At 36.9% G+C, this 14,723-nt stretch overlaps 1 protein-coding gene across 2 annotated transcripts; it reads left to right on the top strand.

The window, feature by feature from the left end:
* Positions 1-5,781: 5,781 nt before the first annotated feature.
* Positions 5,782-10,888, top strand: LOC140808376 (U-box domain-containing protein 35-like). 2 transcript variants are annotated; one of them, XR_012112869.1, is made up of 11 exons: positions 5,782-6,022; positions 6,721-6,839; positions 6,920-7,038; positions 7,156-7,376; positions 7,712-7,760; positions 7,893-8,124; positions 8,209-8,310; positions 8,439-8,858; positions 8,960-9,701; positions 9,791-9,881; positions 10,686-10,888. XR_012112869.1 is itself a non-coding variant. In XM_073165486.1 (11 exons), the coding sequence occupies exons 1-11, from the start codon at positions 5,836-5,838 to the stop codon at positions 10,697-10,699; spliced, it is 2,313 nt and encodes a 770-aa protein (XP_073021587.1). In that variant the 5' UTR covers positions 5,784-5,835; the 3' UTR covers positions 10,700-10,888. The 2 variants fall into 2 exon arrangements, 1 of the variants encoding a protein (XP_073021587.1); XM_073165486.1 differs by having other exon boundaries at positions 5,784-6,022; positions 8,960-9,718.
* The last annotated feature ends 3,835 nt before the right edge of the window (positions 10,889-14,723 follow it).

The raw sequence follows: 14,723 nt of genomic DNA, 5'->3' as shown, positions 1-14,723 counted from the left end.
TTCGATGCGCACTCTGACTATCACAAAACAAATTAACATTCTCTTGTTTGTGTCTGATCTCCTCCAATGACCTTTTAATCCATATTGCCTCCTTCAAGCTTGAGTAGCTACCATATCTTTTGCTCTGTTGTAGATAAAGTCACAACTGTTGTAGTTTTGAAACTCAACTTATTGTTCTTTCTACAAGTGTAAACACATAACCAGTAATAGATTTTCTTTTAGGATCACATGCATAATCTAAATCGACATAGCCTCTAAGGGTAAAATCTGATCCTCCATAACGTATTGCAGCATTTGAGGCGCCTTTAATGTATCTAAAGATCTTCTTAACATTACTCTAATGCTATTGTCCAGGATTCACTATGTACCCCCACTGCTGGTGAAATGTCTGCTTTTGTATATATTATAGAGAACATCAAACTTCCCACTGCTGATGCATATGATTCTTGAGACATCTCAATCCTCCTTGCTTCACTGCTACGACACATTTCGGAGGATAAATTGAAGTTAGTAGGAAGAAGAGTCGGAATTGGAATACTATCTTTCATGTTGAAGCGTTGCAAGACTTTCTTCAAATAATTTTTCTAGGAAAGACAAATCTTTTTGTTACTTCTGTCTCAGTGAACTTATATCGCCAGAATCTTTCTTGCTAGTATTTAATCTTTCATATCAAATTCTCTAGCCAATTGTGCCTTTAATTCTTGAACCCGATCTTTGTTGCAGCCTGCTACCAACATGTCGTCCACATACTATAACAAAATGATATAATCATCACCAGACCTCTTGAAATTTATACAAGGTTCTGCACTAAGTTTGTTTTATCCAACGCTCATGATATAGAAACCAAATCTCTTGTACCAACACCTTGGTGCCTCTTTGAGAGAGTACGGAGATTTGATCAACCTACAAACCAAGTATTTTTTCCTTTTTTCCAAATACCTTTTGGATAAAGCATATAGATTTCTTCCTCAAGATCTCCATTAAAAAATGTCGTTCTCATAACTAGTTGTTCAAGATGTAGGACAAACACACCCACAATGCCAACACTACTCTAACTGTTGTAAGCCAAACCATATGAGGAAATATCACATTGAAGTCAATGCCTTCTTTCTGAGCATGCCCTTTTAGCACCAATCTAGTACGATATCGCTCTACTTATTTATTGACATAACACTTGATTATAGACCCATCGGTTACCAATGACTTTACTCTCTCGTTGTAATGTAAAAAGATCCCAAGTTTTATTTATTTTTAATGGCTCCAATTTTTCTTACATTGCTATCATCCATAAGGATACATTCGAGCTTTGAGTAGTCCTCATGGTAACTCGATAGTTCACCATCCTTTGATAATAGACAATATGCAATATTACTTTCAGTGACATAATCTAAAAGTCAACCTAGTGGCCTTCTCTCTCGAGTTGTCTGCTTCACTTTCGAAACCTCAAACTCAACATATTCTTGTTTCTCGTGCTCCAGTAATGCTTCAAAAAAATTTGATCTTCGTATGTGTAGCGCCCTTACCCGAGCCACTACTAAATAGACTAATAAACATACAACATTAAACTTAATAACAATAATTAAACAGCAGAAACCAAATATTTAATCATCTTACAACCCAAACGAAAACAGAACAATAACAGCAGTTTTAAACATTAATACAACCATAACGAAAACATAACTATGAACGAGAAAACGATAAACCACAGAAAACCTCCACTGGATCACCACCGAAAAACAAACTGCTCTAGCCACTGCCCTGGTCGTCCGAACCGTCCAACCTAAGACCCGCCCCGTGGAATGGGGTGCCCAAGATGAAAACAACGACGTGAGCGACAATCGCCCCATACGAGAATGTACGAGTATATAAACTGGTATGATGCATGCGAAATGCAATATGCTCGGATATCAAGGATCAAGTCAAGAATATCATGCTCAGTCTAGAGGCGCCTGAGTGTGTAGGATCTAATCTGTCCTAGGCATGTTTTGGCTCCCACACTCATCATCAAGACGTGGACCTACAATGTCCAAGTCATCAAAGCCTGCGGGTCCCGTCGGCCCCAACAAACGAAGTATATCTCAAAAGATATCAGGCTCAACTTGATATGTCATGCATAATATGCCAAAGCAATAAAACATGTATCATGCAACAGATAAATATGCAGCATATAAGTGTGTATACTACGTTTGGATATCTCAGTCAGTACATCACGTACCTCACTAAAAAAATCTGACAGAAAGCTCTGAACCTAGACAATACCAACATAATGAAATCACTATCAAACCAGATCAAACATGCTACAAAGATCTCCCTAATGATCCTTAAATCACTATTTAAGGTTTTATGATTATACCTGCGTCTGTCGTCAGCCCGCCAATGATGTCTCGATCTCAGTTCACCGACCCTCCTCGAGTCGACACTAGCTCCGAAACTCCCGACACCAAAGTGCGCTAGAAACTGGCTATAAAACCTAAGGGATATGGCTAGAACTCTCTCTGAAGAATGCGGTGAAGGAATCAAAAGAATTCAGCTTCCATTTATAGGCAGCATCCGGACTATTTCAGAAAATCCGAATCAATCTTATCTGCCACGTGTTAGAATCTCATTTGTCTAGTTGGATTTCTCGAGATAATGTAATCTGAAGTACATCGGGTTATCCCTTTTTAAATTTGGTGGTTCTCAACAGCTTGATCTCGAATTATCAATTCCTTAATAATATTTAATTAAAAACTCATTAATTATCTCTTAATTAATACTTTATTCAAAACAAGGATTCGGGTCATTACAGTATTTTTTATTTTCAACCTAAATTATAGTATTTTTTGAATCGGTGTGTTTTTGTCTCTCTTTACTTTATCTTCCTCGAAGATAACATCCCTGCTGATGACAAGCTTGTGAACAGTAGGATCCCATAAGTGAAACCTTTTTACTCCATCATCATACCAAAGAATATATGTTTTCTGGATTTTAATCCAACTTCGATCTTTCTTGCTCATTGTACAGAACATACACAAAAATTCTAAAACCTATGCAAATGAGAATAACCAAACGGCTTCCCAGTTCACATATTCATCTGAGTCTTCAGATCAATCATCATTGAAGGAGAACGATTGATGATAAAACAAGCGATTTTGACTGCTTCCGCCCAAAATGACTTGGCTAGACCTATAGTCCTCAACATGAATCTTATTCTATCCAACAAGGTTCTGTTCATATGTTCTACCATCCCATTCTGTTGAGGTGTGTCAGCCATCATGAAATTTCTTTTGATACTTCATGTTGGAAAAATGCATCAAATTTGTCATTGGTATATTCTCCTCCATTGTCAGTCCTCAAACACTTGATTTTATTTTCAGAATCAAGTTCAACCCACACTTTTAAATCTTTGAAGACCTGGAAAACATTTGATTTCTTCTTGATTGGATACACCGAACATTTCCTAGAGAAATCATCAATGAACGAGATAAAGTATCTCACTCCTCCTACGTATACAACCGGTGTCTTTCAAACATCTGAATGAATTAGCTCTAATATGATTTTATTTTGGCAGTAGAAGAGTAGATTTTTAATATGTGTTGTTAATGGTACACGTTGTTCACAAAAGGTAGTTACACTTTTGTAAGTCCCGACAATAGCTTTTTTCTGAGAGAATTTCCCACTTTTGTTCTGAATTATGTACAAGCTTTCTATGCCATAACACTGTTAATTCTTCTACTACACCAATTGATTCAACCGCTAGTGCCGAATCTTTGTGTATTTCTCCCAAAATTACATACAGATGAACAAGAATTATTATGTTTTGGTGTTAACAAATAGTTAAGGCAAAAGTGTTTTTGCTAAACTGCTCGAATTCAAACTCTAGACTGAAATATCTCTTAATCTATCAGTTTTCCAAGTTCAGTTTCAAGAATTTGCACCAGAATCAGTTTACAGCAGAATACAAAACTGATGGCTGAATAAATTGTTTTTGAAAAACTGATCGCAACAGTATACGATCGTCAGAGAATATTGACATGGATAAAAGACAAGTCAACAAATAATTTCTATTTGGATGGATCTTTTTTTGAGACATCTATATATAGAAAATTGATTTAGTCTAGTAAAAACTATAACTTTTACAGATATTTAAGCATTCAAACTTTCAGATTTATAAGCCAAACTTAGTTACTTGTGAGACGGTCTCACGGGTCGTATTTGTGAGACGGATCTCTTATTTGGATTATCCATGAAAAATTATTATTTTTTATGCTAAGAGTATTACCTTTTATTGTGAACATGGGTAGGGTTGACCCGTCTCACAGATTAAGATACGTGAGACGGTCTCACATGAGACCCACTCAAATTTAATCTTCTTGCACACACCATACACATTCCTAATTGTTGAGTTAACATCTCGCATTACATGTGGTGGCTGTGGCCAGGGCTGTGCTTCTTTGGAGTCGTGAGAGTCGGATGACACAGGCCCCATTTGTTTTGGGGCCCAAAAATTTTTAAAAAAATTTATTATATATACTGCTTTTTTAATTTATAAATATTAAAATATAAAGAATAATAAAATATCAAATAAAATATTGTCAAATTGCTTATCCCAAACTTGGAGAGAAAGACAGAAACAACGGCCAAAGTGATATCTATCCTTCGTCTTCTCCATCTTCGACTCCAGCATCAGTTGCTCACCCTTGTAAGTGTATTAATGTTATGTACAGTAATAATTTGTATTATAATGCTTTCTCCTCTAATCAGTTGCTTACAACGTGCAGACGATGAAACCTTGTTGAGGTCTTGCAAGAATCTTGAAAATTCTTTGACTCATAAGGGTTGTTCTGATATTAATGGGGATGATCTATTTTCGGAGTTGACATTCTTGAGGTGCTCATTACCAAGAGAAGCAAAATCGGCCATTGATGTAGTGAATTACTTGAAGAAAATGGATGTGTGTTTACCAAATGCTCATATTGCTTATAAAATCTTGTTGACTGTCCCGGTCACAGTAGCAAATGCAGAGCGAAGTTTCTCAAAGTTAAAACTCATCAAAACTTTTCTCCGATCAACCATGTCACAAGAAAGATTGAATGGATTGGCTATGTTATCGATTGAGAAAGAAATTACCGAACAACTTGATTGTACATACTTGATTAGTATTTTTTGCTCTAAAACTGTTAGACAGGGTTGTTTTTTAGTGATCATTTTGGACATGTTTGATATTTTTATTCATTTAATTTTTTATATTGTCTTTAACGTATTGGTTTAATTTGAAAAATTGCTATCGAACTAAAAAAAATATGTACACACATTATGATTCAGAGGTCTCTTTTTAAAAGTTAGACTCAGGCCCAAATATTGTTAGGATCGGCCCTGGCTGTGGCAAGTTGGCATTTCTGTTTGGAAGAAAAGTTTACAATTCAATGGAGAAATTAATCTTCAAACTTTTACGAAGAAAACAAGTCAATCCCATGTATAATTGGCTTAATTCCCTCTTCATAATAAGAACCATCTAGGACACTCAAACCCCCCAAATAAACTTCTTTAGCCACTTTGCATTTACTTCTTCTATGGATGATTAACTTTTTCAGTAGTCACTACAAAATGCAAATAAACTAAGGAATTTTCAGCCATTTAAAATTTTCTAGCGTTGACTTCAGACCAATAACAGGTTCCTATTTATAGTCAACCGTCAAACTAGAGTCAATAATGCTTGGCCTCTCTCTCTTAAATGGTTTCAAACATCTCTCTCTATCTCTACCAATAAAACATTCCAGTCTCATCAACCTTAAGAACCATGTTTTGAGAGAAACTCTCCGGAATCTGTATACATTATATTATGCATGGGAAAAAATGTGGCTTCCGAATTCGAATGGGAGTGCAAATATCGGGAAGGGTGGGCGAAATGGCCTGGTTGCATTAGCCATAGATAAGGATAAAGCGAGCCAACATGCACTCAAATGGGCAATTGGGAATCTCCTTAAAAAAGGCCAAACCATCGTATTGATTCATGTCATCAAGAGATCGTCATCAGCTTCACGTGCGTAATGGTTCACAGTCCGTCGACCGTGTCGTCGATCTCATTTTGTTATTCACGTGTTTTATCGTTCATTCTCGAATATTCTTCTTGCTTTCTATTAGATTTGCGGATGCATGCTTTCCCTCCAAGGGTACATTAAAAATATTGTTTAGAAAAAAAAAAGTTAGGCTAAATATTTAATGTTCATGAAATTAATCGAACTCCTTAATGAGATGTTGCTCCAGGATAATCTCACCAAGTACCAAGCGTAATGGTCATTCAGGCTTGAATTAGATTGATTTTATTACAATCAAATCGCAAAAATCGTCCATAATTAGATCATAAAAATCATATATACCAAGCGTAATGGTCATTAAGGAAATGTATTATGTAGTATTTCTATTCCATGTATTGAATGAGGGATTTGGATCTTCTGCTGTAGGCTGAAAACACAACACCGGTGTTGTGCTCTTTTTACACGAGACGATCAACTGATTGTCTTGTTTCATCAGACCATTTTTTAAATTTATCTGACACTTCATTTGATCATCTCGTATAAAAAGTGCACAGCATCAAGTGATGTGTTTCAACTTTAGCAGAGGATCAAAATCCATTGAAGGTTGCCTTAGAAAAATATATGAAGACATGGTATGTGCTTCTGGTTTTAATATGCATGTCAACTGTTATGAATAAGCATGTTTTCTTATAAATAAACGCAGATGGTAATAACCATTACACTAATGATCTCAATGGTGCCACAAATGGGAACATTCAAGTTCTTGACCATCAAACCAAAGAGTTGTTCCTCACCTTCCACTGCTTTTGTGCTCGAAAAGATGTAAGCCGAAATCGTTACTAGTTTTTGAGCATCTGCACAATCTTTAAGGTTATCACATATTTTATTATTCTCTTCCATAGATACAATGCTTTGATGTAGTGCTAGAGGACACTGAAATAGTGAAAGGTATAACAGAGTACCTCGCACATGCTGCAATCGAAAACATGGTTCTTGGTGCATCCCGCCATGGATTTATCAAGTAAGGTTCTCAATTTCTATACTTAGATTAAAAGAAAATAGTCCTTTGACATTCTTCTATGATATTGCAAACATTCTTGACTAGTTATTAATAACAAGCATTTTTTTTTCCCGACAGGCGGTTGAAAATGGTAGACATTCCTACTTGTGTATCGAAAGCGGCACCAGATTTCTGCACTGTTTATGTTATCTCGAAAACGAAGATCTCGTCTGTGAGGAATGCTTCTCGTCTCGCACCATTCACTTCCCCACTTAAAGTTCAAATTCTTCAAATGCAAGAGCAGGCTTGTGGTGATGTGTTCCCTGATTTGCATCCGAAGCGTCTGCCTAGCATGAAAGGTTCGTAGTTTTTTTGAGTTATATGTAATGTTCTTTTGTTTCGTTTTCTACACTGTGAGAAGCAATTGTCGTTGCTATCTTGTGTGACCATCTATCTGCAGTGAGTGCTGAATGATTTAAAATGGCAAGCGTTCGGCTTTATAGTTGGTATATCAACCAATATCATGTGTTCCATTTTCGTTATTTACAAATTGAGCGATCAAAACATAATATTTGGAATGCTGCATGGTTTAAAAATATTGGTTATTATCATCAATCATTGTATTCGATATAACTATAGATATTTGAGTTTATTTCTCGCTTAATAAAATGATATATATGTTGAACAAGTGCAGCAAGGAGGACACCAAGCAAGGTTGCAGTTGCAGAGACTGATATATTCAGGTAATACACATTTTCAATCATTTTTTGCCCAGGAATCAAATACCTTATTCCATGTGCCTGCCCTGTATAGTTTTGTGCATAATTCAAAATCTTGATGAAAAATTTTAGAATCTTGGCATCTATGTGACGCAGGTCACCATTATTAAGAGGAAAAGGTTACACTGGGAAGTTGCTCAGGGAACTCACAGAATCCGATACTGACATATCATTCATAAGCTCTGATAGGCCGAGCACGGATCGAATGTCTAGTGTAATATCCGATGGCACAGATTCTGGTAGAATATGTCGAGTGTCGACCAGCTCAGAAAGTAGTTTTGGATCAATACGCTCGGGCACTGAATTTTCAATGTCCTCCATTGAAAGTGTGAGCTACGTTATATTTTATCGATTTTCGGTGACAAAAGATTTGCACATTTTTGTTGTCTCACAAAATGGTATTTCTATACAGGATGATGTGGAATCTGAGATGAAAAGGCTGAAGCTTGAGCTGCAGAAAACCATGGACATGTATAGCACGGCATGTCGGGAAGCTTTAACGGCAAAACAAAAGGTAGTATATATTAGCCTTTGGGCGATTCTAGATTTTGAAACTAAATTTCGGATCAAGGGCAGATGCACCTTCACAGATTTTGAAACTCCAGTAATGTGTAAACAAACCATTATTTTTTCTTGAAACAGGCTGTGGAGCTTCGCCAATGGAGAGTAGACGAAGAACGAAGACTAGAAGAAGCTCGGGTGGCAGAGGCAGCAGGACGACTGATTGCTGAAGAAGAGAGAGCTGAGTACAAAGCGGCATTGGAGAAGGCTCAAGCTGCTCAGAGAGTTGCTGAAATGGAATCCAAAAAGAGAGTCAATGCCGAAATGAAAGCCATTCAAGAAGTTGAAGAGAATGAGAAGGCGGTGACCATATCGACATTGAGATACAGAAGATACAGCATTGAAGAAATTGAAAAGGCGACAGAGTATTTCACGGAGTCGCGTAAAATTGGTGAAGGTGGATATGGACCAGTCTACAAGTGTTACCTTGATCATACACTGGTGGCGGTTAAGGTCTTACGCCCCGACGCTGCCCAAGGAAGATCACAATTTCAGCAAGAGGTAAAAGTTGAAGAAGCTAATTTCGAAAATAAAAAGATTCTCCGAAACTTATTTGTGCATGAACATTTGTTGTTAATTCAAGGTAATGTAATGTAATGCAGGTTGAAGTTCTTAGTTGCATGAGACATCCAAATTTGGTTCTACTCCTTGGAGCATGTCCTGAATACGGTTGTCTAGTATACGAATACATGGGCAATGGTAGCTTGGACGATTGTCTCTTCAGGAGAGGAACTACCCGTGCCCTTTCATGGCCGTTTCGTTTCAAAATCGCGGCGGAGATAGCCACGGCCCTACACTTTCTTCACCAGACGAAGCCCGAGCCTTTAGTACATCGTGATCTCAAACCGGGCAACATTCTTCTCGACCAGAACTACGTTAGCAAAATCGGCGATGTTGGACTGGCAAGACTCGTCCCGCCTAACGCAGCCGATGGTGTAACACAATACCGAATGACATCAACAGCCGGAACATTCAGCTACATCGATCCCGAATATCAACAAACCGGCATGCTCGGGGTGAAATCCGACGTCTATTCTCTTGGGATCGTGCTTCTACAAATATTGACGTCAAAACCGGCGATGGGTTTAGCTCATCAAGCGGGCCAGGCTATCGAGAAGGGGACGTTAGCCGAGATGCTCGATCCGTCTGTCCCTGATTGGCCTCTTGAAGAGGCCTCATCCTTGGCAGCGCTGGCTGTAAAATGTGCAGAACTGAGGAGGAAAGATAGACCGGACTTGGGCAAGGTCGTCTTGCCGGAGCTTAACAAATTGAGGGAATTTGCCGAAGAAAACATGGCACATTATCTTGTGGCCGGGGCCGCTGCTCCATGCCCAAATCACAGCTGTACTTCCAAGAATTTGGTTAGTTCGTCTTAATTATTACATTCAAGAAACATGGTTGGTTAACAATATATGCAAATTATTCTTTTGTAGGAAATCAAGAGCGATCCTCACGTGCATTTTCAGCATAGCGATCCAATTGTCCGTTCAACTTCAACGTCTCTACCAGGGAAGCTATCTGCAGGTATACTTAAATAGGAAATTAATTAAATAATAATCATATTCTCAATACATTAGATTGAGCTATTATTTTATAATTTTATTTTTTTAATCATGGAAAACATGCATCCCTTTGTTTGGTTTTTTCTAGAAACTCATCAAGTTCCATCACACATGCTTCCCGACGTGACTATTACATTGAATTTATTTTTTTTAAAACATTTCAAAGCATACTATATTATTATATAATATCTTTAATTAAAGTTATTATGCTTTAAAAGATACTAATTCCAGTTCTATATGAAACTATTTATAGTGATGAATTTAACATGAATTGTAAAAATGTTCGGAAAAAGTATATTGTTTTGTTATATAACTAATTTTTTTTCATGTTATCCATCAATTCTCGTTTTTAGCCGGCTTATTTGCACTTATTTTTCTATTTTAGTTCTTTTTCATCGGAGTGCTGATGTGAAATCGAAAATAATAACGAGACACCACAATACAGTGACGTGTCCGACGTCACACCAACATTTCCGAGAAAAATGACTAAAACTAGGAAAAAATGCAATAAAGTGAACTGAAAAAATGAATTGACTGATAACATGACCAAAATTTAAAAAACATAAAAGTTATATGACAAAAAATATAATTTTTCCAAATCTCTTTCTCGCGAAATAATATCAAATACATATCAACAAGCAAATTTACACTCACTTCTGCATATATCTGTGTGTGTGTGTGTGTATTCTTCCCTAGTCAAATTTTATATATTGGCGTGTATAAAAGAGATTTATTAACTTTGCTTGATTTTTAAATTTTTTGACAGAAACTACTGAATGATATATTGGGGGTCGGATGCTTGGAAGACGATCGATAAACGAGGAATCGTCGGTTCACTTAGTTGACAGTGAAGCTCGGGCTAAAATGCTCTGAAGCTTATAATTTCGTTGTATAATTACTATTTAACAAACAAATTTTTCTTTCTACTCCAATCTTTCTAATAATTTTAATTAGCACTTTGGAAAAATATATACTTTTTCCATAAATCCCCTGGAAAAAAACATAAGTGATTTGGATGACTATTAGTTTCAAGATTTTGAAATTATTACTACTTTTTTTCTCGGGTAATGATTATTTATGATGTATTTAATTATTTTATGAACATAATTCTAGCTAGCTGTAAAAGAATTTTAAGAATTAATTAAGTGCAATACTTGGAAGGAGTTGAAGATTCTGATAGTAGTAATATATATAGAATAAAATATATATTAAACTTGAAAAGTTCTCAAATAATTAATTATATTTGACTCTAATATGCTAGCATGGAAGTTCTAAATCTTAATTACTAACATATTATAAGCCCCAATAATTAGTTAAAAGAAAAACTGTAATCCTTTCGCATAAAATATTGGTCAAGCATATTAAAGCTTGGTCATTTAGAAATTTTGGAAGAAATTAGTGTGTTCAGAACTACCGAAACAAGATCGGACCCTCAGAACAGGATTGGAACCTCCAAAGAGAGTGGGGACTTTCGGAACGGAGCTCAAAGCTTTAGAACTACGATAAGAGCTTCCGAAGTATCTTGTCGAATGAGCATCGATACGTAAGAGTCCTGTCAGAATTATGAGTTTCATAGTTTGACAAATAAATCCGTGAAAGGATTGAAGAACCAAATTGAACTGACACAACTGAGAGTTCGTAACTGATCGTGAAACCAAAGAAAACTTATCGGACTTAAATGGATAAAAAACTGAAATAAATTGACTAAAGTTTTTGTAAGTATAAATAATTCATAAAACTGATGATTAGAGTTGAAGACTTCGAAAACTGAACTGAAATGACCTAACTCAACTGAAGTGTTCAAACTGAGAAGACATCAGTTAAAACTGATGTAGTCCAGCTGAACTGATCAGTCGACAAGTTTGATTATTGCTCAGCTAGCCACGTTATCAAACTGATAAGTAAGAAGATAAGCTAAGATTTTCAGTTGGACATTGTATAAGTCAAAATGAAGTACGTTATTACAAATCTTTGTAATCAATGAAAGTATTTTAGTGAAATTATATCCTTGAAGTAGAAAAGATGACGTAGGAGCAGTTGAAGACTCATACGTCAATGAGAGTAAACCAATGTTAATCATCACAATGAGAGTAAAGCAATTTGGTATTTTATTTTCCAAACAAATGATAGGTGTTTAAGGGCTCGTGATAGAAACGAGTAGCATAATCCGTAGATTTACAATTTACATAGAAATATGAAGTCAGATACACGTCGATAGTCATAGTCCAGTAGGTCGAAAGTTAGGGGATTTCATAAAACGACATAAAATTAACCTTTGATAAATAATTAAAGATATTTAATTACTTCACTGCGTTGAATTAGTTTGGCATAGCTCAAGAAGGTGTGTTCAATTAGATAGGAAATCTCGTCGAAAGCGTAGATAATTGTCGAACGAATTAAGTAAATTAGCGAAAGGTAGCTAAACCGAGACTCCCAACAAATTCATTTCTCATTGAATATTTAATTAATTATTTTACCTTATTTATTTCGTCATTTAATTTGTTAATAATTTTGTTGAGCTTTTATTTAGTCATTGTAGTAATAAACAATCATCTAAATTATCGTTGGTAAGGGTTGAATAACTGATAATAATAATTGCGAAATACAGCCTCTAGATAAACGATACTCGTACTCTCGTACACTATATTATTACTTGACATCGTGCACTTGTGATTATTTCGAGCTTGAATATTATAAATTTTTACTAAGGATTTCACAGTATAAGTTTTGCTCGATCACCTATCCTATGAGGAGAGGCCTACTCAAATCTTGGGCAGACAGGAGAGAAGGCTGCGTAACAAGGTGATAAAAATGGTCAAGGTCGAGTGGTTGAATCACTCGGAGGAAGAAGCTACTTGAGAGACCGAGTCATAAATGAGGATCCGCTATCCCGAATTATTCGGTAAGTCTTCATTTCAAGAACGTTGGGGGGGGGGGGGGGGGATGAGGATTTGTAACGTCCAACAAATCAGTCCACGTAAATTACATGCATACAAATTATTTAAATTACTTAATTGCTTTAGTTAATTAATGCTTAAATTATACATAGATTTCATGAAAATTAAAGATTTTATCCGAACATTCGACAATAGCCTGACAAAAAGAGATCGGGACGACCAAGATAAAAATATTTTTCGATAAATGTATTTAAGGCTCGATAATATGATCAAATATGATTAAATTTTTTAAGGATGCTGGAGTCCAAATTATTTTACTAGTGTAATGCCCGAATTTTGATATAATATGGCAGTAGTTGTGATGGTTCTTGGCTTTACGATATGGTATGAATGGTAATGATTGTTATAGAATTGAATAGATAATGGATGGATGGAATCAAAGGTTGAAGTTGAGCTAAATAGGTAATGGACGTGCAGAAACGGTATGAAAAATGTGACAGTAGTTGAGGTTTTTAGCATAATGTTTTGTATATTGATCCAATTGATGTGAGGCCTTTTTCATTAGAAAGATAAGACATAAGGCTATAACTTTGTTATTTTGAGTTTCGGTCAAATCATTAGGGAAGACGAGCCAAAAGCGCCCCGAAGTGTGTCGTGCGTATCGTTGTTCCTACAATGACACATGTTGGGAGAATGGGCATAATCTTTTACTCAGACCTCCAAATGATCTGAAATTTGGGGAGCTGCAAGAAACGACATAGATCTACAACTTTGTAGTTTACCACTTTCGCAAATTCTGAAGTTAAAAATGAGTTTTGGGCAGAATACCTGTAGTGACCCGTTCCAGAATCACCTACTAATCAGAACTTAAGCATGCAAAATTAACATTAAAACTGAATCAGGTAAAACAGCGGAAAAACAGTAATACAACCCAATCGAATCTGTAAGTACAAAATACTTAAACAACCAGATCGAACTAATTTCCAAGAACAAATACCAATAACTACAAGTCAACCTCTGCCAGCTCCCTGTCCACTCTCTCCTGGACCGTCCAACCTGAGACCTGCCCCATCGAATAGGGTGTCCAAAACAGAGATAAACCGAGGACGTGAGCATAAAACGCTCAGCACCGAAAGCATGAGTATACAAGACTATGACATGCATGTATGCAAAATGTACTGGATACCAGGATCTGGGTATATCGAAATACTGCTCAGGTAAATGACGTCAAGGTATGTAGCACTCTGCGCCGTCGCACCAGGAGGTGGCTCCCATACCAAAATAAACCTGTGGATATACCGGTGACCTGACCACCGTCGGCCAACGGGGTCCAACCATCCACAACAAACGAGGGCTGAGCACCCTCTCAACAGGCTATCTCAAAAATAGTCAGGCTCAACATGATTATGCAAATGCCGCATAATAAACCATGCATCATATGACAGATAATAATGCATCATATAAACATGCAACACATAGTAAAGCATACTCAATCCTGCTATCTCGGATAGTACTTTCGTACCTCAAACCAGTAGATCCTAGAAATCAGCCCTAGAATCAAGCCTGCGTCCGTAGTCAGCCCACTGATGCCGCTAGCTCCCAACTAGAGCACAGCTCCGCTACAAAACCAGTAGCTCCCCGCTAGTGCCTAAACCTCGGGAAAAGGCTAGAAACCCATCAGAAACGACTAAAACGCTCTGGAACACTCGGAATTGGCGAGTAAAAAGTGAAGCCTCGCGCCTCTATTTATAGTCAACGATCGGACGATCCGATCCTCTTCGGACGATCCGAACCCTGTACCCTTCGGACCTTCCGAACCCTTATCGGACGATCCGAACCCTGCATGTCTTCCACGTGTCCAGACACCTGTCTTCGGACGATCCGAACCCTGATCGGACGATCCGAAC

Source organism: Primulina eburnea, chromosome 12 (assembly GCF_022965805.1).
Source record: "Primulina eburnea isolate SZY01 chromosome 12, ASM2296580v1, whole genome shotgun sequence".
Classification (NCBI taxonomy): domain Eukaryota; kingdom Viridiplantae; phylum Streptophyta; class Magnoliopsida; order Lamiales; family Gesneriaceae; genus Primulina; species Primulina eburnea.
The sequence above is the reverse complement of the archived record's forward strand: the minus strand, read 5'-3'. Positions and strand labels throughout refer to the sequence as shown.